Source organism: Meleagris gallopavo, chromosome 23, assembly GCF_905368555.1.
Source record: "Meleagris gallopavo chromosome 23, MGAL_WU_HG_1.1, whole genome shotgun sequence".
Lineage (NCBI taxonomy): Eukaryota > Metazoa > Chordata > Aves > Galliformes > Phasianidae > Meleagris > Meleagris gallopavo.
This window is the reverse complement of record NC_139426.1, coordinates 5719360-5746369: the sequence shown is the minus strand read 5'-3', so window position 1 is coordinate 5746369 and position 27010 is coordinate 5719360. Positions and strand designations below refer to the sequence as shown.

Sequence of the window (27010 nt, the reverse complement as noted above, 5' to 3'; positions counted from 1 at the left end):
CAGCCCATCCTTTGTTTGTGTGGCTGTTCTGGAGGTAGAAGGAGCTGGGGGAGCTGATGTCCGTGCCATCTCTGTCACTCCTAGGCATTCCCAGGGTGTCCCAAGTCCAGGCTGGCAGGACAGGGGTTAACACAGCTCCATGAAATGGGCTCATTGCAGAGGTTGGATGTCTTCATCCAGCACTGAGGTTATGTTGCACGGTTACGCTCGATGCTTCCGCTCAAATTATGCTTGCAGAACAAAGTGTGGAGTTTGCAGTTTGTTGCACATCTGTGCCGTTCTGCGCTCTCTAAAAAATTGGGTATCTTGTTGTTTCAAACATACAAATGTCTCTTCTTTTTTTCTTTTATCCTTCTGATCTCCCGATCACCTGCACCTGCCAGATGGGTGCTGCACCACCCCCTCCTCAGAGATGATTGGGTTCAGCTCTGTGTGTTCAGCCTTCAGCTACTGTTGGGAGAGGCAGCTCTGAAAAAGCTCACGAGGAAATTAATAATTGTGCCTCTGAGCTACCAGGCTGGAGCAGCGTGCAGGAAATGAGGCGTGAGACCTCACGCTGCACAATGAGGAGAGAACAAGGCAGCGAATGGCTGCTGGGCTGGGGAAGCATCATCCATTGCATGCACTGGCAGAGGTCAGAGCCCCCGTGTTTGGGTGCTGGGCTTGGAAGAAAAACTGCGCTGCAAAGCGTTTGCAGAAGGGGAGCAAATTAAGGATGCTGTGTCAGCCCTGATTTTGGCATTTCCTGACTGGTGAGTGCTTGACTTTGCAGCTAATCTTTCCTCACTGTTTTTGGCTTGTAATTATGAATAGGCCTAATCAGTGCTTGCCAGGCACCTGGAGCAGCAGGCAGGTGCTGTCAGGAGAGCTCGGTGGCACAGGTCAGTGGAACCCACTGCTTCCTTCCTCTGCCAGGTGCTTTTCTGAGCCACGGTGAGAGCCTCTGTGAGGGCTCAGATAGTCAGCAGCCAGAAAGGGGCACTGTGTGAGTTGGTGCTATTTCCTGCACAAAGCTCTGCCAGTCCTCCACCCTCCGTACAGCCCCATCTATTACCTTGTCTCCTATGGGCACATGAAATTGCAGAGAATAGAGCTATATGTAGATATATAAAATCATGTTGTTGAACTTATTTTGTCTTCCCCATCGTTACACTGCAATCCCAACAGCACTGTTGGGTCCTGATGTCGTTCTGATCTGCAAAGTGCTGAGGTCAGGCAGTGGTTTTGTGCATCTTCTAAAGGAGGGAAGGGAAAATGCAAAGGGCCCGGAAAGAAAAGAGATGAAAACCTTGTCACTGCATTGTGCTGTGCAGCTGGAAAAGATCTGTTTGGTTAATAATGGAGGAGGCAGCCCAGGCAGCAGTTGAACCAATATCTTTTAGTATGGTGTGCATCTCCAGGCTGGTATCACACTGAGACAGGCTCTGAGCTGCGTCCTCAGGCTGAATTAAGCTGCTGTTTGCAGGAGAGTTCCAGGAGATTCAGGGTCAGGAGCCCAGTGTGAGATGCCCTGAGCCTGCTTTGCTTTTCTGGGAGTGCAGCACCTCTGTAAGTCAGACCTCCAATTAGGGAGCCAGAAGTTGCACCTCGTACCTCCTGCCACCTCAGTTTTTGCACTCATGAGAGACTTGTGTGTGTTGGCAGAGGGCATCACAGCACTCGGTCACAGCTGTGTTGATAAAGGGAGAGCAGGGACCCGAGACAGCCCTTCTTTGTTGTTTGTGTAACCAGTACTTCCCCAGCAGTCTTGTTGACACAAGCACAGTGGAAAACTCTGGGTCCTGAGTCTCAGCGTTGCTGCAGAGCGCTGCTTTGGAGTGGATATACATTAATGATGCCCTGCAGCCACTTTGCGTGGCCAGAGCTCAGTACTGCATCCTTCAGCATGACAGGGGCTGGGAGGCTCTTTGTCCATCCCGGCTACTGAATGCACATCATTAGAGATGCGGCTTTTTTCCAGCAGCTGGATGCTCTTAGGATGATTTTGCAAGCACAGAGCCCGTTTCTCTCCCTCTTAGAGGAACTTTACATAGCTCATAAAGGGGCCGAAAGCTGCCTTTGGTAGGAACTCTGTGAGTTTTCAGGAATACAAATAGGATCACAGAGCTGCTGGCTGTGCTGTGAAAGCTTTGCCCACGGGAGAAACAAATGTGAAGTTTAATTATTTTGTCGATAGGAATCTCCCATATTACAGAAATTGTCTTCCCTCCCCTTCTAGCCTTGTGCTTTCTTTCCTTTTTTCTCTCTTGCTCGCTGATGCACAGGGCTTCTTTTTTCCTCTGAGAAGGAACAACTGAGTAATTGAAATGGAACACTGGTGAGGATTTTTTAATCTGAAAGTTGGCATTAATTAGTCAGGTCGGATGTAATTAGCTTCCTCATCTGTCACTGCCTCTCCCTGGCTTGTCAATGACTTTCTTCTATCCTGGAATTCATCAGAAAGAAAGAATTATCATGGGTGGTTTGCCTGGTTGGGTGCTAGTGAGTGACAACACCCCCAGGGCTGATGGAGTCTGAGCTGGATTCCCCCATCTGCAGGCAGGGACCAAATTCTTGCTAATCTTAGCCCTCCCAGGTTCGGGTTTGTCCCTTCTGTCTTGCTATGTCCCAGGCTCGCAGGAGACATCGTTATTTCAACCCTGTGCTCCGAGCCCTGCAGTATTTTAAAAGTTTCATTCATTACTCCAGTCAGACTGGGAGGGTGCAGCAAGGCATGAGGGATGTCTTGGTTAAATTGCTGAGCAGGGAGTGCAGAGATGGAGGTGTTAGGATCATAGAGTCATTGGTGTTGGAAAAGATCTCCAGGATCATCCAGTCCAACCGTCCACCTGCCACCAGTGCTGCCTGCTGACCACGTCCCTCTCATCTGTTGTTCATCCATAACAGTCATCCCCTGGGCTGTGCAGTGCTGATGCCCGGTGTTCAGGCTGAGAGTGGAGCTCAGATCTGGTGTGAGCTGGCCTCTGTGCTCCTTTGGGCAGCAGAGCCCATTGCTACTGAAAAAAAATAGCTCTGACAAGGAGACCTTCCTTATCTTCTTTCTGGTCCACAGTGCTGCCATGGCTATGAAGAGGCAGAGCAAGTTGGCAGCTGGATCCTGGCGTTGCTGGCCCCTTCTATAAAGCTGTGGGTGTGCCAGTGGAAGGTGTGAGTCTCTTCAGGGCCACGTGCCTCTTTTCTGCAATGGCTTTTCTGAGCCCACATCTTCAGATCAGGCTTTGTGGCATCTGGGCTGCGTGCTGACACTGCCTGTCAGTCTCAACCCAGAGGGCTCAGTGTAAAGGGTGGTTGTGCTTTCATGTTATCATTTTGGATTTCAGTAAAGCTTTCCAATACTATTTCTCGTAATATCTTTCTGGACAAAATGTCCAGCATACAGCCAAACAAAAATGCAGTGTGAAGGGTGAGCAATTGGCTGATGGGTTGGGCCCAAAGGGCTGTTAGTAAATGGAGTTACATCAGACTTGGCCAGTCACTAGTGGAGTACCTCAGGCTATAAGGGAGTTGTCTCTAACATGGCTTTGGGGTTCTGTCCCATCTGCCTTCAATGGCATGGACTTGGGAAGCTGAACATGCCACACAGGGGCAGTGGGAGGTCTCCAGTTAACATTTACAGGAGGTTTTTCTGCTTGTTCTGCAGAGTCCTGCCTGCTTTTGGAGCAGTTATGTGACCCTTTGCTTAGGACTGGGCAGGGGGAAGTCCAACAAATCTCAGTGCCTACCCCAGGAGGCTGTCAGGGTCTCTTCTCCGACGAAAGAGCTTCTGGGAGCATTCTTACCCTTTTTTCCTTCCAACTCGAAAGTAAATCAGAGCTTTGGTTGGAGCTGCAGGATTAGGTGCACAAATCCTGAAAGTGAAAAAGTAATTGGGTTGTGCTTCAGCATTGGCCATCCCTGGGTAGTATGGAAGGTGGGGGAGGGGAATGAGGCCAGCCCCAAGTAAAATTCGAGCAGAGAAAATGCATTTCACTGCTTCTGGCCGATTTCAGGGTTTATCTCCCCTGCCGATTCCATTTGCTGTGTGTTGGGTTGCAGAAGCTTTCATCCTGACCCAGGCAGGATCTGACGAAGGCGGTAGGACCAGACGAGTCCCAGGGGCAGTGCTAAGTGGGCTGTGTCTGGCTTTGCAGCCAAATCATGCAGTAAACTCTTTTGAAGGGAGTTCAGAGCTGTGCTGGAACCAGGGCAGGATGCACACAGATGCACACGAGGAGAGGCTGTTCCCTTCAGGATAGCACAGCCTTCTCTTGCCAGGAGCACGGCGTGAGCCCTCCACAGCCCTGACTCGGATCTGATGTGAGTGCAGACAATCCTGGGGCTTTTCCAGATGCGTTGGGGTTTGCATCAGAATTTGTACAAGGATTTTAGATAGGGTATAGCATGCTGTGGCCTTCGTATGTTGGGGGTGCCTGCCTGTTGAAGTGGGGTTTTGCAGCTGCCATGAGAGTGAGTGGGGAGAGCCAGGAGAGACAGCTCTGGTCTGATCCTCTTCCTTTAATTGAAGATTTAGATTTTGGTTAAAAAAGACGATGGCATGATACTGCTTCAGGTGGCTCATTACTATCTCAGTCTCTCTTGCTTCCCTTTCTTGTCACATGCAGGCTCTTCTGTTTCAGGATTACAATCTTCTTCCTCCTTCTCCTCACTAGCTCAAGAAATAGGAAATTATTATGGCCCTTTACCTCTCTTTCTTTCTAAAAAGAGACTAAATATGCTTAATCAGGTCTTGCAGCAACTCCCTTCTCTTGAAGGGGAGCCCAGGGTTGTGAGAGGAAGGGCAGCTGGGTGCAGTGGAAGTCACTGTGCTGCGAGGCGATTCCAGCTGCAGATTAAAGCCACTGGTGGGCATTGGTGCTTCCCTCAGTGTGGGCAGGAGCACGGATCCTGAGCTCAGAGGTTCTCCGTGGGCTGGCAGTGCTGTCCTGCAGGTGCTATCCAGAGCAGAATAAATCCTGCAAAGCCATAGGCTTCCTCCAGGCTGCCCTGAGTGAGGGATCACTGTGACTTTTGCTTCTTTACACATCCCTCTTCTGCCAGAGAGGATTTCTGTTGCCTTGCTTTTCCTGAGGACTCGGAGTTAAGGGGAGCTGGCAATTCATCTGCCTGCAGATAGAAATCCTGTTTAATAGAAACACTGGCTAGGAGTAAAGCTCTTAAATTGCTTCTGGCCTGTGTGTAAATTGCTCGCAGCTCTCAAAGTGGAGCAACGAATTGAATGTGTTCATCCAGGGAGAGGGGTGTGAGACTTTGCAGGAAGGCATGGCACTGTGCTGGGTGTTGTTCTTGGGGACCACTGCTGCTCCCTGGAGCATGGAGACGTGGCACTGAGAGATGTGGTGGGGGTGGGTTGGGGTCAGACTTGGTGATCTTAGAGCTCTTTTCCAGTCTTAATGATTGTATGATTTTATCATGGAGCCCAGAACCAACGAGCTTCCTTCTAACCTTTCTAGAGCAAGGAAAGGCATGAGGGAAGGCTGAGAGTTCAGCAAAGAGAGCACTTCCCAGTTTGAGTCCTTTTCTATCCTGCCCAAGTGTGAGCTAATCCGGGAAGGAGTTTCTTGCTTGCTTCCTGGGGGCTGCGTCTGCTTTTGCAATCTGGATGTTCTGTACCACTTCATTAACAACAGAAACAGCAGCAGGGCTGAGGAGATCTCTTGGAGATCCTTGCCTGACCCCGGGGTTGTCCAGCCTTTCCCTTCCTGCTCTGCTGAATGGGGCTCCTGTAGGGTTACAGGCAGCTCTGTGGGATCAGTCTATGCTGACGTCCACGTCTACGGGCACAAGTGCATGAGCTTTCTATGTGTGTACAGTGCGTGCTTTGTGGGAAATGCAGCTATGAATACCTGGGGGAAAATCTATTGTCTGTTCTAATGAGAAGAGGATAGAGTCTCTTGTGTTTTCATGTAGTAGCTTGAGCTGTTCCTGAGCATGAGAACCAGGTTCTCTAATTAATTAACACACTGTGAAGCCCCTGGCATCGCTATGCTGGTGTCCCTGGAGCCACACAGAGCCCCACAGGGCCCTGTGACTGTTGTTTGAACTCCTCCTGCTCCGGTTCCTCTGTTAAATGAGCCGTGGGGTGCTCCATGAACAGCTGCTCTTATAATGGTTATGATGAATCTGCATGATCCAAAAGGACTCGTGTGTTATTGTCAAGGGTGCAGGGTTGGGAGATCCCCAGCTCTGTTGCTCAGACCCTAAGTGATCCTTTGCACCCACATCTGGGCCTGATAACTCCACAGCTGGGCCTGGTGACCCAATTGCAGGAGCACTGCTGACCACTTCTCTCCCCTTCCCGCAGGCGCTGGACATGGACACAGAGGATGACCCCTTGTTGCAGGACGCCTGGCTGGATGAGGAGGATGAAGAGGTTGCCTTCAGCTCAAGGAAGAGGCGGGAGGGTGCTCTGTTGTGTGGCAAAAGCTCCTGCAGGGTCAGGCCTCTGCGTGTCACGCTGCCAGTCAGTGGCTTCTGGAATATCGTAGGCTGGATATTTACCAACCCATACTGCGCTGGTTTCATCCTTTTCCTGGGCTGCGCCATCCCTGCTGTGCTCGCTGTTATCATGTTACTCCACTACCCAGCACTGGACATTGATATCTCCTACAACGCCTTTGAGATCCGTAACCACGAGTCCTCGCAGCGCTTCGACGCGCTCACCTTGGCCCTCAAGTCCCAGTTTGGGTCGTGGGGGAGGAACCGCCGTGACCTGGCTGACTTCACCTCCGAAACCCTGCAGAGGCTCATCTTTGAGCAGCTCCAACAGCTGCACCTCAACGCTTCCCACCTGCAGGTCAGCACGCGGGCCAAGCGCAGCGCCCCGCAGGGCAGGACTCGCTCCCTTGAGCCCCGTGCCCACCCACACCCAGGAAACGAGACGTCCCGTGTCACGAGGGGAGCCCCACGCTGGGACTACTCCAACACTTACATCAGTGCCAACACGCAGGCGCACGCGCATTGGCGCATTGAGCTCATCTTTCTGGCCCGGGGGGACTCTGAGAATAACATCTTCACCACAGAGCGCCTGGTTACCATCCATGAGGTTGAACGTAAGATCATGGATCACCCTCGCTTCCGGGAGTTCTGCTGGAAGCCCCACGAGGTCCTTAAGGACCTGCCCTTGGGCTCCTACTCCTACTGTTCCCCTCCCAGCTCCCTCATGACTTACTTCTTTCCCACGGAGAGAGGAGGGAAGATTTACTACGATGGCATGGGACAAGACCTTGCTGATATCCAAGGTGAGCCGAGTGCTGTGGGCCAGGGCTGGTGAGGTCAGAGTATACGTAGAGTCGTGAAATCGTAAAGGCTGAAAAAAACCACTAAGATCATCCAGTACAACCATCAACCCATCCACACCATGCCCACTAAACCGTGTCACACAGACCCCGGTAGGCGAGCAGCAAGACCAAGTGAAGGGGAATCATACATTGTACAGTTGACTTCCAGTCCTTCTCTCACGTGAAAGAGAAGAATTGGAAGAATATCAGGCCTTGGACAGACAATAGGGATGAGCTTCCCTGCACTGCGAAACAGAAGAAAGAGTCTGTGGGCTGCTTTTCAGCATGAAAGGCAGCTTGTGAGTCACCAGCTGTCTGTAAGGAGAAGAGGAGGAAGGCCCTACCTCCTCCTCCCAGCTCGGTACCCTGCAAGATGCCCCTCCAGCAGAGCAGAGGTGGTGAGGAGGTGAATCATAAGAAGGCCGTGGGTGTGATGCGGTTGTGGGATGGAGCATCCATCTGTCTCCCCAGCACAGGATGTAGCTGGTAACTGTCCAGGAGCCATGCTGGGAGCAGGCAAAGGCTGAGCTCCATCTGCTCCAGTGTGAGTAATAGTTCTGTTACCAAAACAGGAAAGAGCCTGGTTCTGAGTTTTTCTGGCATGAACTCAAGCGAACTTGGGTTCTGGAGGCAGAACTGGCTTGCTCTGGTCTTCATGACGTGCTTAAAGAAATGGAGTCTGCTCCTTATGTCTTAACTTCCTGATCTTTTCTTTCATGTGCAATTAATCGTATTACCATAGTCAGTGACTACAGTCCCAGCTCTCCTTTGCTAGCCCCTGCGCCTTGCCAAGCTCAGCAGGACCTAACACGCGTGATGCTTTTCTCCTGCAGGGTCCTTGGAGCTGGCCATGACCCACCCCGAGTTCTACTGGTATGTAGATGAGGGTTTGTCTGCTGAGAACAAGAAGAGCTCCCTGCTACGAAGCGAGATCCTCTTTGGGGCACCACTGCCCAACTACTACTCAGTGGAGGATCGCTGGGAGGAGCAGCGCCACAAGTTCCAGAACTTTGTCGTCACCTACGTGGCCATGCTGGCCAAGCAGTCCACGAGGTGAGAGTGTGTGCAGGCAGGGAGGAGGCAAGGGCAGGAAGGATAGAGGCTGAAGAAGAGAATGCTTGCTATGGCACTAAAGGGGTGGTTGGAGGAAGGAGTAAAAATATCTTCGAAGTCGGGCTCTGGCACAGTGCTGTGAGTGGAAGTGGTGAGCAGAAAACCATTTACACACTTTCCTTCAGTGCCACTTCCTACTGCAGCAGCATGTCAGGGACATCAGAGATGGTGACAGCAAGGCAAAGATTGAATCTAGTGCCTGCCTTTCTGCTCAGCCTCTGTCTGATGCAAGGTCTGTTTGCTTCCATCTCACAAATTCAATTCCACTGACTCCAGCAGAGCTTCTACTCTGTGTTCCTGCTCTAAATTTGGCCTCAGCTGGTCTGATGCAGGGAGTGAAGTGGCCCTTAGTCAAGGCATCAACCTGTGGGCAAAGTCTGTTTCAGGAAATGCAGACATATTTCACCACCTGGTCTGCAGGACTCTTGTTGAAGAGAGCTTTGCTCTGTGCTTGTGGAAGAGAAAGAGTAAAACAGAGGTCAAAGAAAAAGGGTAGACCAGTATCCGGAGAGCTGGGGGAAGGCACTGCAACTTCTTGGTCTCCAGCTCTCTACTGCTCTGAATCTCAATAGTTCCCAGAATGAAGGGACACTGATCTTCAAAAGCAGAGTGAAATGCAGCCAGCTCTTGTTAGCCCTGAAAGCATCCTCAGTGTTCTCAGCAATGGGCTGGCACTGTGGGCTGCAGCTAGTGGAAGCCAAAATGGAACTGGGGCTGAGACTCAGTTCCGAAGCTCGGATTCCGTTGTCTCCTATGATGCAGTGGTACTCCTTCTTAAATTGTCTTGGATTACTTCTGCTCAGAGTCTGCTTCCAGAAGCAGAGGCTGCTAAATCATATGGTTCCTGATGAGCTCTAACTCTGCCTGCATCCGCTGGTTATTACCTTTGTGCTTAACATAAAAAGCAATGATTAGGATTCTAGATGGAATCAGCTTTGGAAGCTTCAGAAGCTGTTTGCTGACAGCGGGAAGTCTATTAGTGCCACAGACCCACCATACACTGGAAGAATTCTAAAAATATTGGACCTGCTTTTATTTTTCTCCCTTCTTGTGCAAATTTCACCTCCAGCAGCAATCTAGTCCAACCTGCTCTTGCTGCTCTGAGCAGTTTATAGAGTTCATGGGAGCAGTGACATTATTTGGCCCCAGGGGAGAGGATGTGCTTTGTTAAATCCCCTCACTCTGCTCCCTTTGCACTCAACTCTGCCTGATCTTCCTTTCCATCTTCCCACCCTAGCAAAGTCCAGGTGCTGTATGGAGGGACGGATTTGTTTGACTATGAAGTGAGGAGGACATTCAACAACGACATGTTGCTAGCCTTCATCAGCAGTAGCTGCATAGCTGTCCTGGTTTACATCCTTACCTCCTGCTCAGGTAGGCTCAGAGCCCAGTGTGCCCCATCAGTGCCCCAGCAGGGCAGATGGGAGGTGACTGTTCTCCCTGCCATCACTGGTGTTTTTTCCATCTTGCTTTCCTCCTGCAGTGTTCCTGTCATTCTTTGGCATCGCCAGTATTGGACTGAGCTGTCTGGTGGCTCTGTTCCTGTACCACGTCGTTTTTGGGATCCAGTACTTGGGCATACTCAATGGTGTGGCTGCCTTTGTCATTGTGGGGATTGGTAAGCATGTTCTTGTTCAGATCTACCTGTGCTGCCTTGCCGTAACTTCTGCATGCAGAAGAGAGGAAGGTGTTGGAGACAAATATAAATAAAATTTTCAAGCCTGTTGCTTCCATTATCTGTAAGTGGGAGATCTTCAGATCAGAAGCTCAAGGGAAATGAGAATCTCAGCGCATGCCCCTATAGCGTGAGCACAGTACCAAACTCTCCCTCCTTTCTTTTCCCTAGGGGTTGATGATGTCTTTGTGTTCATCAACACCTACCGCCAAGCCACCCACCTCAAAGACCTGCGGCTGCGCATGATCCACACTATCCAGACAGCAGGGAAGGCCACCTTCTTCACTTCCCTGACCACGGCTGCAGCTTATGCTGCCAACATCTTCTCTCAGGTATGCTGCAGTTGTGGGACTGGGGGCTCTCTATTCCTGTCACAGGCCCTGTAAGAGAGGGAAGCTGCCAGGCTCTGACTCAGCTTCGTCCCAAGTTTGCTGACTATGACTAAGATCAGCATGAGCTATTTTCAGGTTCCTCCAGATATCTTTTTGTCTCTCTGCATCTCCCTCCCTGATCCCAATTCTCTGTTCTCTTCATGTAGATCCCAGCTGTGCATGACTTTGGACTCTTTATGTCTCTGATTGTGTCCTGCTGCTGGGTGGCTGTGCTCTTCACCATGCCAGCTGCTCTTGGAATATGGACTCTTTATGTGTCCCCACTAGAGAACTCCTGCCAAACCAGGTGAGCCCTGAGTTTTGTGAGTGAGAAGTTGTTGTGGAGCACATGATCAAGACAGCATGCAAATCCTTACCCAGTCCTGTCATTCTCATCCTCCTTGACTTCCCCATTCACTGATAGTCTCTAACATAAAAGAAATTTAAAGATGAGAGCAAAAATTGAAGGATCAGGTCCCACTTTCATTCCCCTTGGGTAAGCACACATGCCACTCCAGGGGCGGACTCAGCAACGTCAGTCGTTTCTCTTTGTTGAATCTCATGGAGTATGGGAGCCATCTGTGTCCTCAGGGCAGAGCCTCATCCCTGAGCTGTGGACGCACAAGCCCAGCACGGCAGGCAGACCAGAGTTGCTCTTGCCTGCGAACACAAGCAGTGCATGCAGATTCCTGTTTGGAAGTCAGCACATTTCCCTTCCCTTGCTCTTTAGCAGTGCAGATGACCTGGCCTGATTTAATTCATTAGCAGGGAGATGAACTGCTGAAATTTCACTCAGCGCCCAGTGTGTGCGGCTCAGCTCTGTTTATTCAGCCCAGACTGCTGCTGCTTTGCCATAGCAGCTCAGCCCCTGACCTCTCAGCATTTAGCAATGGAAATAGAACACAGCATTGCCTCTTGTTGCCTTTCCAAGTAATTGGAGCAGGCTGCTGTTGTTTTCCTTCTTGCAGAAGGAGACCGGTGGTAACTGTTTGCAGGGTACCTGACTCAAAGCTCACGCCTTTGTGTCCTTCCCTTTCCCAACCCAGCTGCAGTCAGAAGTGCACCAAGAAGAGTGCTTTGCACCTGGCTGAGGATCTCTTCGTTGCCTCAGAGGGCATCTCCAGAGCAGGCCGAGAGACGCTGCCTTACCTCGATGATGACATCCCACTGCTCAGCGTGGAGGAGGAGCCTGGTATGTGCCTGTTGTGTAGGGCCATCAGGGTGACCACACTGACCTTTTTGTCCTGGAGCTTTTCTGGGTTGTTCCTCAGTTTCCTTACTTTTAAGCAGGAGGTAGTGCTATCACAGAAGGTTGTAGGGTCTGCATTCTCTTGTGGCTGCAAGCTACCTTGAGATCTGCAGCAGCTGTGGATGCATGGCTTGCTCACTGCTTTGCTGAACCTCTTGGGTCTAACATGAATTGTATTTTCTGTCTGGAATCACTAATTGCCAAATGGATGTAGCCATGAAACATCTAATCCCTAGTACCAGGACAGCTCACCTTCAAGTAAAGGATATCTTCCCCTCTTTCCTACTGCCCAGAGCATTGCATTTGAGAAGCAGGCAAAGAATGCTATTCTCAGGCATCACTTCTTCAAAGCACCTTCTCCCTATGGCAAGGAAAGGGCAATGACTTGCGTGGACAACACAGGCAATCTGAAAAAAAAGGGCCTAAAAATGCCATATCACTTGTTAGCAGGAGATGTTCCTTCTAGCTCTGATGGAAGATAAAGGTGCTTACAGGATCATGCTCTCTTAAAACTTGTTAGGATCTCTTCCTTTTAAAACTGTGATGGAAGTGGTTTGGGCAGTGAGTAGCTTTTACGCTTAGCAGCAAGCTGGAACTGGAGCCCTTCAGTCCCATGGCAGTGCACAGATCCCCTCCCTGTAGATCTGTAGACAACTGTGCTTTGGCTCTGCATCACAAGAGCTGTCTCAGTATGCCAGGTACATGTGCAATGGTAATGTATGGAAATCACTCCTTCCCTTCTGAGCAAACAGCAGAATGCTTTTCTCCAAGGGCCCCTGGGCATCAGGATACTCATGAAGTAACAAAGCAGCTTGTTCTGGATGGTGACCAGGCATGGTTTGTGTGTCAGCTGTGCAGCACAGCAGGCAGTCCTTGGCCCCCTTGCAGCAAATGAGTGTTTCTCACCTGCAGGGAAGGGGCAGTTCCTCAGGCATCCCTGAGCTGGAGTGGAGGGATCGTGCAGGAGCCTGGCTCTGCAGTCAGTGAGAGGTGAGCTGTGTGTAATCAGCTCCAAGACATACTCAGTAGAACAGAGGGACAAACTCTGCTTGGCCCAAAAAGCTCGCTGTGTCCCTGTGGCCATATGCATGGTGTTAGTGGGATCTGGCAGAGGAAGAGCAGCCTGAAGCGTGGCTTTGGAATGAGCTATGCATTTAGTAGTGTAGCTGTCACATGGCAATGACTTGCCAAAGATGTTTCCAATGACATCCTGGATGTCATCCCATCACCTTAGCACTGGGTCATACAGCTCATCACAGAAGATGATGTTGTGAAAGTGAGCAGGAAGCGATGAGAAACATTCATGACACTGACACATGCCTTTAATTTCTCTCTCTTTCTAGTCTCCCTGGAAATGGGGGATGTTCCCTTGGTATCTGTGATGCCAGAAAATCTGCAGCTGCCTGTGGAGAAGAGCAATCGAGGTCATCTGATAGCTCATCTCCAGGAGCTTCTGGAGCACTGGGTGCTGTGGTCTGCAGTGAAGAGCAGATGGGTGATTGTGGGTAAGGAGGAAAGGAAGTTATTCCATCCTCCTGGGTTTTGGAGGGTTTGACAGCATCACAGGCAGTATCTAAGTTGTGATTATTAGTGACAAGAGATTGAGAAAGAAGGCATAATGGATAGTTTCTAACACAGTTGATGAGTGTTTCCAGAACAGATAGTCCCTAAGGGAACTGCATGAGGAACTTGGAGACTTCTCCATCCCTCTCCTTTCACTCAGATCTGAAATGGCAGGTCCCCATGGGGTTATCCAAGCACAGGGCTCAATACAAGAGATCTCAGCTGCTGATGTCAGCAGTGCTGTTCCTTTCTCCTCCTTCCTCTATGTCCCTGCTAACGATATCATAAGAGGAAGGTTTGTGCATGGTCTCCTGTGCACTTATTTGGGCTTTTCTTTGCAGGGCTCTTTCTCCTCGTTTTGCTCCTGTCCATATTCTTTGCCAGCCGCCTCCGCCCAGCCAGCCGTGCTCCAGTTCTGTTCCGGCCAGACACCAACATCCAGGTGCTGCTAGACCTGAAATACAACCTGAGTGCTGAAGGCATCTCCTGCATTACCTGCTCAGGTGAGAGTGCTGATCTTCAGGCTGCAGACCCTAGGCTGGGAGAGCTGAAACATGAAAGAGAGAGCTGTGTTTTTCATGGCTCATTGGCTACTGAATGGATCCTGTTGAAGGGAGGTGCATACTCTGAGTAGGATGGTGGTGTTGCCTGTAGGAGTTGAGTGTACTGAAAAGCTGCTTTAGCAGTTTTTCTGCTAGAGCAAATAGCATTCAAGTCTAGCAAAACCAACTACTTTTACTCATAAGGGACTGTGCCAGTGACCAGCCTGAGGTCTGTGGCTCTGTGTTCCCTGCTTGGGATTTGATATTCAGTAGTGAAGTATCTGATGTGTTACCTGTTCAACTGAGTAGCATGCACAGTAATTATAGAATCATTAAGGTCAGAAAAGACGACCAGGATAATCTAGTCCAACCATTGCCACCATACTTAGCATGGTAGGTATCTTGCTGTGTCATTCACTGTTTCCTCCCTGAGTAACCTTGTGGGACAGGTTTGTTTCAGGAAAAGCCCCACAGTTTGCAGAACAACTTCCGAACATCCTTGGAGAAAAAGAAGAGAGGCTCTGGATCACCCTGGGGAAGTAAAGGGAGCATAACTGATACAGGGCAGCAAGGTAAGCAGGGCACAAGGACAGATTTTTTGGCCACATTTGTTTTAAAAAAAGAAAAAAAAAAAATTATACAACCTCTGAATAACTGATACAGAATAATTTTCTTCTGATACACCCTGCTGAGCCCTGGCTTGGTACTGGATGTATAGGGCATCATTACCATGCCCCTTCCCCTCAATACTACTGTTCTTCAGTACAGGGTCCTATAATCCGGGTGGCAGAACAGTCTAGTGACAAATCCCAGTGGTCTGCCTCGTATGAGCACAGGGGTGGGAGCTCAGAGCTTTTGCGTCCCTGTCCTGTGTCACAGCCTTGTTGGCAGGCCATGAAGGGAGTAAATTCACGTTGCTTTGCAGGGGATTTTGAGGATAAAAGAGTTATTGGGCCAGGTCCTGAGCTGTCATGAATCAATAAGCCATCAGGAATTACTGCAGCTCAGTGTATATTTGTGAAAGCCTTTGAAAGGTGTGCTGTGCTGCTAGAAGGCAGAGGCTGTGCCTGCTGCCCAGAGGAGACAACAGACCAGAAGAAAACCTCTTCCAGTGCTGCCCACGTCTGTAAGGTTTGCTGAATGAGCAGTACCACAAGCCCTCACGCCCTCCCTGTGTTTTCTACAGATCTGCAGGGGACTGTGTATATCTCCAAGTCCAGAAGCAAAGGAAGGCCAGCCATCTACAGATTTTCTCTCAATGCCAGTATCCCTGCCCCCTGGCAGATGGTGTCACCGGGAGATGGAGAGGTGCCTTCATTCCAGGTGAGTCAGGCCAGGGATGGTGGACCCCTCTACCAAGAGTGCAGCACTCAGGTGAGCACAAGAGCCTCCTGTCACTCCACAGGGCCCTGGGTAGCTCAGGGTGAAGGGGATTGCAGTAAGGAAGCTAGCAGGCACTGCTAGAGGGGATGCCTTGCACTGCCCCAGTATTGGTCTGTTGCAGTTGCAGTGTGATTGTCAGAAATGAGAGCAGAAGTGTGGGTGTCTGTGGGGATCAGATGAGTCCTGGCATCATCAGCTGAGCTCAATTTAGTAGAAACTGTAACTGAGACAGCTGCATTCCCACTGCCTCCTTCTGTCCGTGCACAGACAGCTGGTGAGCAGGCAGCACTGCTTGTGCACGTGTTGGGCACGGACACCCCCAGCAGAATTCTCTTTCATTTCTCCCTCATCCTGAACAGAGCAGCCACCATCCAGCTTGGGCACAAAGAATGGGGGTGGCAAGGGGTCCCATCACACACACCTTGGGAAGGAGGCAGGCTGGGGACTGGCTGGGTTTGTTTCCTGCAGTGCTCATTCTGTATGGTTGTGCCAGTGCCCTGGGAGGAGGGGAGTGTGTGATGCTAACATATGACAGGCTGCAACCCTGTGGAGTTAAGTGTCTGTTTTCATTAATCCGTTGCTTAGGTGTATAGAGTGCCTTTCGGTAACTTCACCAGGAAGCTGACAGCTTGTGTGTCCACAGTAGGGCTGCTTAAGCAGACGAGCCCCAGGAAGTGGATGATGACTACGTTGTCCTGTGATAGCAAGAGAGGCTGGAAGTTCGACTTCAGTTTCTACGTGGCCGCCAAGGAGCAGCAGCGAACACGGTAACCCTCCAAAGCCCACTCATGGCCAGGCAGCAAACACAGTGACCTGAATGGTTGAAACACGATGCCTCGTGTCCAGTGCCAGCCCTGCTCTCAGCTGAACGTCCCTGGCCTTAGGCCTCTTTGCTGCACATATGCCCCACTTTGCCAAGTTCTTTTGCAGACCCACAACACCACTAACACTGGTCACAGGCTTGCCAGAGGCAGGATTGTCACTGTGGGCCTCGTTCTGTGTCAAAAACAAATTGCTGATTTTTGTGTTGCCCTTACCCAGCTGAAGCCTTGGGCTGAGCAGGCAGCACACAGAACACAATGGCTAGGGATCTGAGTCTGGAGCTGTGCAGTTTTTCCCTTCCCTCTGTCCTTGAGAACGTTTGTTTCCATGTAGTGCTGTGGAGACATCATCCATGTCCGTGCCCTACCATAACAAACTCTTTTTCCTGCACAGGAAGCTGTATTTTGCCCAGTCGCACAAGCCTCCCTACCATGGCAGAGTGTGTGTGGCACCTCCTGGTTGTCTTCTCAGCTCCAGCCCAGATGGACCCACCAAAGGCATCCTTTATGTTCCCAGTGAGAAAGGTGAGCTAGTGAGGACCCATTCAGCCATGCCTTGTTGCTGGCGATGCTTGAGAGTCAGCTGGGTTTTTGCCTTCAGGTGTAACCTTTCTTTCTTCTGCATTTGATAGCAGCACCCAAAGCAAGGCTCTCGGCGACTTCTGGGTTTAATCCTTGCATGAACACGGGCTGCGGGAAGCCAGCAGTGCGACCACTGGTGGACACAGGAGCCATGGTGTTCGTCGTCTTTGGCATCCGAGGGGTGAATCGTACCAAGCACTCAGACAACCACGTCATCGGAGACATGGTACACGAGTGCTGAACGGCCAGCCTGGGACTGATGAGTGAAGGAAGGGTCTCCCTGGGTGGTATTTAGTTACTCCCTGCAGCCCAGGTAGCACGGTCCAGCAATCAGAACAGATGGAGGTGGCAGCATTGTGATGAGCCAGAAGCACGCTCTGTATAGAACATTCCCAAATAATGGGGATGAAGAAGTCCTTTCCTAAAACTGCTTCAGACTTTTCAGAAAATCCCTTTCTGAGTGCAGTACCTAACCTTCTAATCTTGAGTCTAAATCTGGTTTGCCTGAGAATTTTAGAAGCAAACCCATCTTGAGCTTGGTATGGAAACGTCACTACAAACTCAAGATCCAAGCAACTGATATTTTTCTATAATTGTTTATTTTGTTATGAGATTGTAACATGGAAAAATACAAAGCACTCTAGAGAAGGTTTCCTAAAAGTGATGTTTTCAGAAGCAGTTTATCCCCCAGGTCAGGTACTTCGAAATATTCACAGCCTTTCACTAGCAGAATTATGCTTAGCTGTGGCAGTTGCAGATGTATTTCAGCCTTCTGATTTGGGTTCTCTCTGCAGAACCTGTCCTCCTTTCCTCTGGAGGGAACAGCACCACACACAAGCAGTGGAGTGGACAGAAAGCTGGAATTGTGTGATCTCCTTACTCAGACCACAGTGGGTTTGGGCATGGCCTGGTAGCCATGTATTCATCAGTACTTCTGTCACACTGTCTGATATATGTATCTATAATTTTTTAATGTAGTTTCTTTCTGGGTTGTCTGGTGAGGCAAAAATGTGAGGTTTGTTCACTGTAGAACCTGTGGTCTGAATAAGCAGATTGCAAGCTCTGTGCCCAAGTTCTGCCTTCTTGTGCCAGTTGCTGTGTGCGTGTCTCATGTGTGGTGCTTTTGTTGTTGTGTCTCCTTGTGAAAGGGCAGCGTTATCTACGATGACAGCTTCGACCTCTTCAAAGAGATTGGCAACCTGTGTCGCCTCTGCAAAGCCATTGCCAGCAACACCGAGCTTGTGAAGCCAGGAGGGGCTCAGTGCTTGCCCTCAGGTACGTGGGGTCCTTGGGAAGACCCTGGGTCCCTGGGTGGACACTGCTTCTCACCTTTCAGTCTGAGGATCATAGCTCCTAAGGGCTTCTAAACTTTCAGGTCCCAGCTTAATGAAGCGAGGCAAGAAAGCAAACATACCAGTCGGTGATAAATGCAGGCAGTGCAGAGAGCAGAGGTGTTTCTCAGCAGTCAGCTCTTTGAGCTGGCTGCTCACAGCTTTGTCTCCACTTGGCCCAGGTCACAGCTCCCACCTCCACGAGCCACTCACCCTGTGCTTCCATTTGTTGTGCCAGTTTCTTCAAGGATGAGAAATACCCAGCAAGTAGGACAGCAGCAGCAGATGCCTGTTATGCATCTCTGTTAGCAATAGTGCTGCTTGAGTTGTGATCATGTCCTGTTCAGTGCTGACAGCACTGACTGCCCTCTCAAGCTGAGAATTTTGATCCTGAGATCTCTAGTGCTTTTACAAGTCAGAGTTGCAAGGGGAAGCAGCTGCTGACAAATGCAGCCGACAGCTTCCTTGTTTTCTTCCCCTTTGTTCCCATGTGCTCCCTTTCCCTGTCCTGTCCTCCACTCCTTGCTCTTTCTTTCTCTCCAGGTTATAGCATCTCCTCCTTTCTGCAGATGTTGCACCCTGAGTGCAAGAACATCCCTGAGCCAAACCTGTTGCCTGGACAGCTCTCTCACGGGGCAGTGGGAGTGAAGGATGGGAAGGTGCAGTGGATCTCCATGGCATTTGAATCAGTGAGCATCACCGTCTATCCTTGGGACACCTTCTTCTTGTGACTTCTAGGGGCTTAGCTCTGTTCTTTCTGCACTAGCCACTTTCATCTGCAGCCATAAATTAGTGCTTGCTAGTGTTTGTGCCTGGTTGCAGACAGATGCCTGCACTCCCATGTTGCTAAGAAGTAGCTGCTTATGCCACCCTTGGCTCTTACCATGAGTTCAGGCAAAGAGCTGGTGGCTTTTTGCCCCTTTAAGTTCTGCCTGCTACTCCAGCTGTTTGTTCTACCTCTACCCTTGCATACACTGCATCAGAGAACAGGACACAAGTGTAACATGTTCATCTTCTTACAGACAACCTACAAAGGGAAATCTTCCTTCCAGACGTACGCTGATTATCTGAAATGGGAGACATTCCTGCAGCAGCAACTCCAGCTCTTCCCAGAGGGTTCTGCTCTCCGTCATGGTTTCCAGACCTGTGAGCACTGGAAGCAGATCTTCATGGAGATTATAGGCAAGTGACTGTCCAGTTTCTCTCCCTGAGGAATCCAAGCGCTCTGATGTACCTTCACAACACCCTTTGATCTATTTTATGCTGTGTTATATCTTCAGTCCCTTTAGGACTGTGCACAGTCCTAAGATCTTCTACTCCAAGCAGCACATACTGTCAAAATCCCTAGATAGAGTTCAGGGAAATGGAGAAAGTGAGGAAATTTGCTTTGCTGGTGGGGAGTCCAGGGATGCAGTGCCCCCTCACCCCAGCTGTCATCATCCCAGGCTCCAATTAACTGGCTCTTTCTCTTCCAGGAGTGCAGAGTGCCCTGTATGGCCTCATCCTTTCGCTGGTTATTTGTGTGGCTGCAGTGGCAGTGTTCACCACTCACATCCTCCTCCTGCTGCCAGTGCTGCTTAGCATTTTAGGTAAAATTGCTGACCTTGGTGTTCCAGGCCTTCCCTTTCTCAGAGATTGGTGGGTTGTGACACTGCTGAGTCTCTGATGATTCGAACTGAGTTGTTATTACTCTGTGTAAATCCTTTTGGTTTCCTGGACTCAGTCCTGCTATGCTCAGGTGAACGGGAGAAACTCTCAACAACTGCATAGGATCCTCATTGGGAAAACAGATTTGTGTATCTAATTCCCAGTGTGCTTTATCTACACAATCCCTTCTATTTGTTTAAATAAGGGGTTTAGCTACACAAATGCCATCCCTGCCTGTTATGTATAATAATGTGATTAAAGTCCCACATGCCCTGAATAGCAATTGCACTGCTTCCCAAGGATCAGCACCATGGCTGCTGTTTCCAAGCAGTGGGAGATTTTAAAAGCTGAATATTTGAGTGTTTTTGTTAGTATTTGAAGCAAATTTCTAAATAGCTCCCTCTCCCTGGCTGGTGATTTGACGATATTATGGACTAAGTGTGTTGCTAAACTTCCCGGTTTCAAAATCAAATCTATCATTTTAAAACCACCTACTCTCCCACACATGACTCACAAACAAACAGCACTCATGCCTTTAAGAAAACTTGTGCATGTGCTCAGGCTGTGAGTAAACTCTGGCAAGCAAAACATAGGGCCCTCTTCCATCTAGTGCACATATGCATGCTTGCTTGTGTTGAATTCATTAGTCTGGTTGGCATCAGTCTGTCATTTTGCCTGATATTTCAGTGAGGTGCTTCGCTATCCCCAGCAGGTCTGAGTGCATTATTGGATGGCTGGAAGGTGAGGGAAGCATTCGCCTTTGTGGGCAGGAGGGAGGATGTAAAGCATTCAGCTTGGCTGGCATGCAGAGCTCAGGGCATGATCTCAAAATCCCCTGTGACTGAGCTGTAACAGTAAGGCTGGGCAGCACTCCCTGAGTCCTCTAAACTTGCCTAACATGAGCTTCTTTATGCAGGTGTGGTCTGCCTGGTGGTGACCATCATGTACTGGTCTGGCTGGGAAATGGGGGCTGTGGAAGCCATTTCTCTGTCCATCCTCGTTGGCTCTTCTGTCGATTACTGCGTGCACTTGGTGGAGGGCTACCTACTGGCAGGAGAAAACCTGCCGCTGCACCACACAGAGGTGAGCTCTTTTCCTCCTAAAGCTTTGCACACACTCCCCTCGTGTCTTTTGTACCACCCAGCTGTGATGCAGGATGTAAGGTGTGCTGGGCAAAATGGAATGCCTCCTGTCATCCTCACAATATGCCTGGGTAACTTTTCCAGCTCATGTGAGCTGATGTACCTGGAGTCAGTACACCCAGCTGAGCATCCAACCCGCATTCTTGTCCCTTTCTCAATGGCTACTGGACACACCTGTGTCCAAAGCAGTGCTTTTTCACGCCCCAGTAAGGACAGTCCTGCCCTAGAGTAGCCCTAAACTCATCCCGTAACTTCTGAAAATCAGATTGGCTTGTGACTTGCCCCCTCTGGCCTTGCTAACATCTTTCCCTCTTCGGGAAGATGGGCACCACAAACGTTTGGGGATCTCTGTTCCCCGGTATAGCGTCTGTTTGCAGTACGCCCGCCTGATGTGGCTGAAGGAAGGCACTGTGGGGGCACAAAATCCAGCACTTAGTCTCTGCTGGATTTTAACCTCGTGGCTATTTGCCTGGTTGCTCAGAGACTGCATAAACAGCGAGAAGTACACACACAGTGTCTGTGTCCCAGACCAGGACTCCGTGAGCTAAGCCACCCTCTCAGAGTGCAAAGCATTTCTGCAGCCCTGTGTGCTTGTCCCTGCTCCCCGTAACACTGCTGTCCCTTCTGCCAGGACCCCACAGCCTGCCGCCAGTGGAGGACGATTGAAGCTATCCGTCACGTGGGCGTAGCAATTGTCTCGAGTGCTGTCACCACCGTGATTGCCACTGTCCCGCTCTTCTTCTGCATCATTGCCCCTTTCGCCAAGTTTGGGAAGATTGTGGCCCTCAACACGGGAGTCTCCATCCTATACACGCTGACTGTGAGCACAGCCCTGCTGAGCATCATGGGGCCCGGCACCTTCACCCGGAGCAGGACTTCCTGCCTCAAGGCTGTGGCAGGGGTGCTTCTCGCTGGCCTGCTGGGTCTATGCATCTGCCTTGCCCTGCTAAAGGGTGGATTTAAGATCCCTCTCCCTAATGGGACAGCCCTGTAGACCCTACACCAAGAGCCACACTATCTGTCCTCTTGCTCCCTTTTCTTTCTTTCTTTCTTTTTTTTTTTTTTAAAGGATATTTTTTGTAAGAAAAAAAAAGAGGAAAAAAAATCCTGTTTTTTCCAGAAGTTTTTCAACTCCAGATGCACTTTATTTTCTAATGGGTTTTGCTCTAAACTTGTATTTATTTCAGAAGTAATGGATGGATGACGGACAGTGAGGGCTGCCCAGGGAATTCCTCAGCCCAAAAGTAGGAGGGGAGAAGGTGCCCTTCTCTCAATTTTCTTTCTGCTTTTCTTTTTTTAAATGAACAGAGCTTTCTGGAACCACGAAGGTAAAGAAGTCAGGTAGGCCGTCTGACCCCTTTCAAACTGCTCCTTTCTGTCCTTGCCATGGCCAGGGTCAGCATTGTGACGATGGCTCTAGAGGTGATGTTCTGTCCCCATGCCACGGCTGTGCATCAACACCTGAGCCTTGCAAACGGCAGTGAGCTGGACAGGCCTGGGGAATAGCATTGCTTTGCTATGCCCTGTGCTCAGCAGCAAACTCATTGCGCAGGATGCATTTCTCAGCTAGCTCTTACTGGGGTGGTTGTGAAATTAAAATGAGAGATTTTGGGGCAGCACCACCTGCTGGGACCTGCTTTCATTGTTAGCGGGGAATGCCAGGACATGTGGCTCTTTCTTTCATGAAGGACGCTGGATCTCTCACTGGGATCCCTTGTGTCTCTGAACAGTTGTCAGAACACTGTTGGTGCCTACAGGGCCCTGTCCTCCTCTCCTTCTTGCCAAGGTGGCAGTGGTGTCCAGTCCCAGCTCCTGCTCTGTTTGTGACTTCACCAATCTATCTCTGCTCTTCATGGCAGAGAGAGAACTGAAGGCCTTCAGCTCTGTACAAAGATTTTTGCTCCAGGACCTGGCATCCAGCACTTAGCCTGAGGATAAGCTAACCCCTGTAGCAAGGTAGAGCCCATAGCTGGCAGCATGCATGGATAAACAGTGGGGCATTCTCTGTGGCAGCTCAGAGACCCTGCTGTGCAGACATAAAGGCAGCAGAGCTTCAGCCTGAGGCTGCTGCCTGCTCAAAGCAGATGGTTTATATTAAAGTAAAATGAAATTGCAAACTGGTGCCATTAACAAGTACATTTTAAGCATCACTGATTCCATCATATTCTTAAAATTGAAATAACTAAGTGTGTGCATTGATATGCAGCACATCTGGTCCTTGGCAGAAGGGGAGGGGTCAGGCCCACTGGGAGATGCATTAAACATTATTTACAGGGATGCCAACAGAAAGAGGTGGCTGGAAAGCAGCCTGACTCCTCATTTGTTTGCAGATACCATGTCCCCGGTGGCTTTGCATTCTCTGTCTGGATTGACCCCCTTTTTAAAATGGAAATGCCAGGAAGCTGGTCCCTGGTGCCAGCCGCGTTCTGGGGACTTTGCTGCTGAGACAGACCAGCAGCTGCTGCTGCTTGGCTCACTGTATCCCTAGTTTCATCCCTGCCAGTCTCTTACATCTTCACATCGTGCTGTTCCTCTGAAACAGGATCAAACACTTGTTCCTAAACTAGGTTCCCCAAGGAGTCAGCTGGAGAGAAGGGATTGAGGACGAGGTCTCCCTGGGCTTTGTTGATGCCAGGAGAAATCTAGAGCAATCCTGCTGAAGATCATGAGGGTGGTGAAAGCATGAGCAAACTGGACCGGGTTTCTTCTTCACCATCCCATGGCACAGCTGAGTTACCCTTTTCTGCAGGATTAACTGTTCCTTGTCCCCTGTCTCTTATCTGCCCAGCTCCTATAGGATGAACCCTGATGAATAAATGGTTCTGGGAAGGATTTTTAGCTTTCCTAAACCCAGCTTCTTTGAGAGCTGCTGTGCAAGGCTCAGCCACACTGATCTTCAAACCGTGCTCTCCTTGATGTCTGTTCTCCAGATTTAATTACTAGTGGTGCCCTGAGCACTTGTAAATGGCAGCAATCACAGAGGGCAGCGTGCTGATGACATACAGCGATCTACACGGATGTTGTGGGGTCAGAGAGTGGGAGCCCTGGTGCTGTTGCCAAGGATGCTCTGACTGGCAGCTTGACCCATATTCACCTATCGCTTCAACCTTCTTGCAGTGATTAAGGCTGATGGTTATTTCCAGGTCACCAGACAAGAGAGGAAGGTGCTGAGTTAAGCCTTGCAGCATGTTCCTCCTGTGAGCACAGAGAAGCACTGAAAGATCTTTAAGGCAAGGCACGGATCTGCTTTAATCCTACAAAACTTAAAGCGCGTTCATGCCCTGGGTATCCCACAGTTTTACTCACTATAAAGAGGCTAACATAAGCCCCTCACTTCCAGGGTGATGCTGGGTACACCATGCTGGGACCAGTCCCTCAGCCATTCTCGGAAAGCAAAGATTAGTTTCAAAGTAGTGGAAAACCTTTTGTGCCTCTGGGTTCTGATTTAGCAGTGTCTGATCTCAGACAAAAATAACAGCATTCTTAGCACCCAACAGGTTCTGTCCCATTTTCTGGAGCAGGAAGGGGGAAGGACAAACTGCCGATCTTTCTCATCCTCCCTGGCCAGTCAGATCAGTAGGGCAGGCTGATAAGAGCAGGAGCATCACCTTGTCCTTGTTTGCCCAAGGTGGCTCTGGGAACACGCTAGCAAAGCAATGGCTGGAGTGATTGAGGAAGGAAAAGACTGAGGTAAGTATAGCAGATGATTTGCAAAGGCATACTGAGGAGATGGTGTCCTCCAGCAGGAAGCTGAGGCAGAGTTAGGATTTGGAACTCACTCCAAGTTGTAGTAGAAGAGCCAGGAGATGATCCCAGATTGTGCTTTCCAGTGCAAGGACCCACTGGGCATTGATAAGCTGAAAATTCGATGGTCACAACACTTGGGTTTTAGATCTAGAATCACAGAATATCCAACAGATATGCAGCGTGATTGCAGAGTGAAGGAGACACTGAAGTGGAGCCCAGCCTTCTCCAGCATACTTGCAACACTGTCTCGGTGGAGACAGTAAATCAGTGGCAGATGCATACATCCATCTCCCTGGCATTAGAAAATATTCATAAAATTATAGGGGTAAGAAAATGGATGGGTTTATCTGAGCAAGCATGAAGGTGGGGCTGACAGCCCTGCTGGGAATCAGTGCTCTGAGGCAGATGCTTGTAGCAATAAAAAGCAAAGGCTCACCTGTCTAGTGCTGTTCCAGGAGCAGATGCTTGCCCTAAATTAATTCCTCCCACATCTCTACCCATCTTCTTTCTCTGATGACTCCTCTGTTGCCCAGAGCATCTCTTGGGCCTTGTCGCCTTGCTGTGCAAGGTTCTGCCTTCTCAGTGGTACCTCCTTTGCCTAAAATGCTCACAGATGCTGAACTAAGGCATGCTGGAGACTTTCTGAGAGAGAATTTCTCAGGCAGGGAAAGCTAAGGTGCTAAAATTCTTCATATAAAGCTGCCAGTTTCAGTGTTTTTAAATAGTTGAATACAGCAGCCGATTGTCATGGAAATATTTCACCCTGGCTTTACTTGGAAGAAAACACACTGTTTTTCCATTTCAAAACAATCTTATTGCTGCAATTAAAAAGAAACATACACAGGTTCTCAGTTACAGCACACTGCAATGAAATATTTGTTATCTGCCCACTCCTCTTTTTTTTTTTTTTTTTTGGTAAGTTCTGTAGTTTCCTATAAAACAGAGCTGATCCTGTCCTGACAAGAAGCCCTCAGCAGTCACAGGAGGGCATTGATCGCTGTTTGCCAAAGCAGAGATATATACAGAGTTGCTGTTCCTTGCCTTTAGAATTGCTGCTGTGTGAGTTCAAGGTTCCCCTTGACACTGGTGAGAGTAGGACTCACAACAGCTTTGGAGCAAAGAGGAACAGAGCTGATGTGCTTTGCAAAGATCAGTGTCAGAGGAAGAAATAGATCCAGGTCTCCTCACTCCGTTTCTTTGCTTTTGTTGCAGTGGCTCTTGAGGTGCTGGGTTCATGCAGGGCCTGTACAGGCAATGGGGACATCAGGGTTGGCCACCAATCTAGGCAGTTTCAAAGGCTGCAGATACTGGAAAGGGATCAGTGACTGTGCTGGGCTGTGATCTTTGTCCCAAGCAAAGCCAGCCTGGAAATTATCCCCAAGGAGAAGGATATATGGCATGCTTACAGAGCTGTTTGCACACTGTTTTGGCAATCTGGTTGCAGGGGTCTCCTGAGACCCCTGACTTTGTCTCCACTGGAACAAACTGGGATGTTGCTTTATGTCACAGCACCTCATTTTGGCTTGTGCTGCACTTAATTTTCTTATGAGAGTGGCTTGCCCTCTTGGAAAATTATAAAAGGCCTGTTTAAATGCAAGATAGACATAAATGTGTGCACACTGTCCAGCAGGAAAACTGTGCTGACTGATTTGCAGCCAGGCAGGGCAAGTCTCTTAGTAATTACCAAAATCACTCCTCACCCTGGATAGCATGCAAGTCACAGTTCACAGGTTAGCCTGTTTCAAAGCCCTTTGCTAACTCCTCTTCCTCAGCTTCACACCCAGGTCCTGGAGTTGGAAACTCTCACAGCACCCATTCATCAGAATGGAGGTGTGGGATGCGTCCTCCCCTCCACTCCTTCTTGGGGGCAGCAGGGGAGGTGATAGGAGGACTGAAGGCAGAGCAGCAGGCAGGAAGATCTGCAGGAAAAAGAGCAAAGAAGAGGGATGATGGGGGGAGAGGGGACACCTCGAAGTGCTGCCGCTTCGCCACGTGCCTGCAGACCTTAGCATCGGTTCTCAGAGTGATGTAGCACAATTCGCAATGTAACGTACGCGTGTTACTTTTTGTAAGTCGTCTCCTATTCTCACTATTTTCAATGTTCCTTGATTTTTGGAGACTGTTGTAAATAAAAGATTTTGACACTGGCTCGTTTGGCTCCCTCACTCCGCACCATATTACAGGTTGGGCAAGGCGATGCTCCAGCTTCACGCAGGGCTGGAGGAGGACTGGCTCAGGTGAGGGCTTCATCCATGTTTTTTGGGGCTCTTTTACTCCTCTAATCCATACAGTGCTGCTGCCAGCACATGGAGACTGTTCCCACGGGAGAATGGGATTCAGCAGCTCCTATAGCACTGCAGTTCCCCAGTGCCTGGCATGGACTGTGAGGGGTCTAGAGCACAGTCCTACAGGGATGGTCAGTCTGGAGGAGGCTCAGGAGAGACCTCAACATTCTCTATAACTCCAGAAAGGAGGTTGTGGTGAAGTGCAGTCGGTCTCTGCTCCCAGTGATAGGTCCAGAGCTAATGGCTTCAAGTTGCACTAGGGGAGGTTCAGGTTGAATAGTA

At 49.8% G+C, this 27010-nt stretch overlaps 1 protein-coding gene across 15 annotated transcripts in view; it reads left to right on the top strand.

Moving 5' to 3' along the window:
* DISP3 (dispatched RND transporter family member 3) overlaps positions 1-26590 on the top strand; it is a 116996-nt gene extending 90406 nt beyond the window's left edge. For 13 of the 15 annotated variants that reach the window (XM_085242200.1, XM_085242205.1, XM_085242204.1 and 10 more), the window contains 20 exons: positions 6302-7238; positions 8111-8330; positions 9628-9764; positions 9874-10008; positions 10237-10397; positions 10604-10743; positions 11483-11628; positions 13029-13190; positions 13590-13751; positions 14240-14362; positions 14977-15113; positions 15759-15940; positions 16389-16519; positions 16627-16802; positions 17725-17851; positions 18451-18596; positions 18930-19089; positions 19383-19496; positions 20471-20637; positions 21328-26590. In XM_085242200.1, the coding sequence (XP_085098326.1) occupies positions 6311-7238; positions 8111-8330; positions 9628-9764; positions 9874-10008; positions 10237-10397; positions 10604-10743; positions 11483-11628; positions 13029-13190; positions 13590-13751; positions 14240-14362; positions 14977-15113; positions 15759-15940; positions 16389-16519; positions 16627-16802; positions 17725-17851; positions 18451-18596; positions 18930-19089; positions 19383-19496; positions 20471-20637; positions 21328-21690 (4017 nt within the window). In that variant the 5' untranslated portion in view covers positions 6302-6310 and the 3' untranslated portion in view covers positions 21691-26590. The remainder of the gene's footprint in view (positions 1-6301; positions 7239-8110; positions 8331-9627; positions 9765-9873; positions 10009-10236; positions 10398-10603; positions 10744-11482; positions 11629-13028; positions 13191-13589; positions 13752-14239; positions 14363-14976; positions 15114-15758; positions 15941-16388; positions 16520-16626; positions 16803-17724; positions 17852-18450; positions 18597-18929; positions 19090-19382; positions 19497-20470; positions 20638-21327) is intronic. The other 2 variants (XM_085242209.1, XM_085242210.1) reach the window with 2 other exon arrangements.
* The last annotated feature ends 420 nt before the right edge of the window (positions 26591-27010 follow it).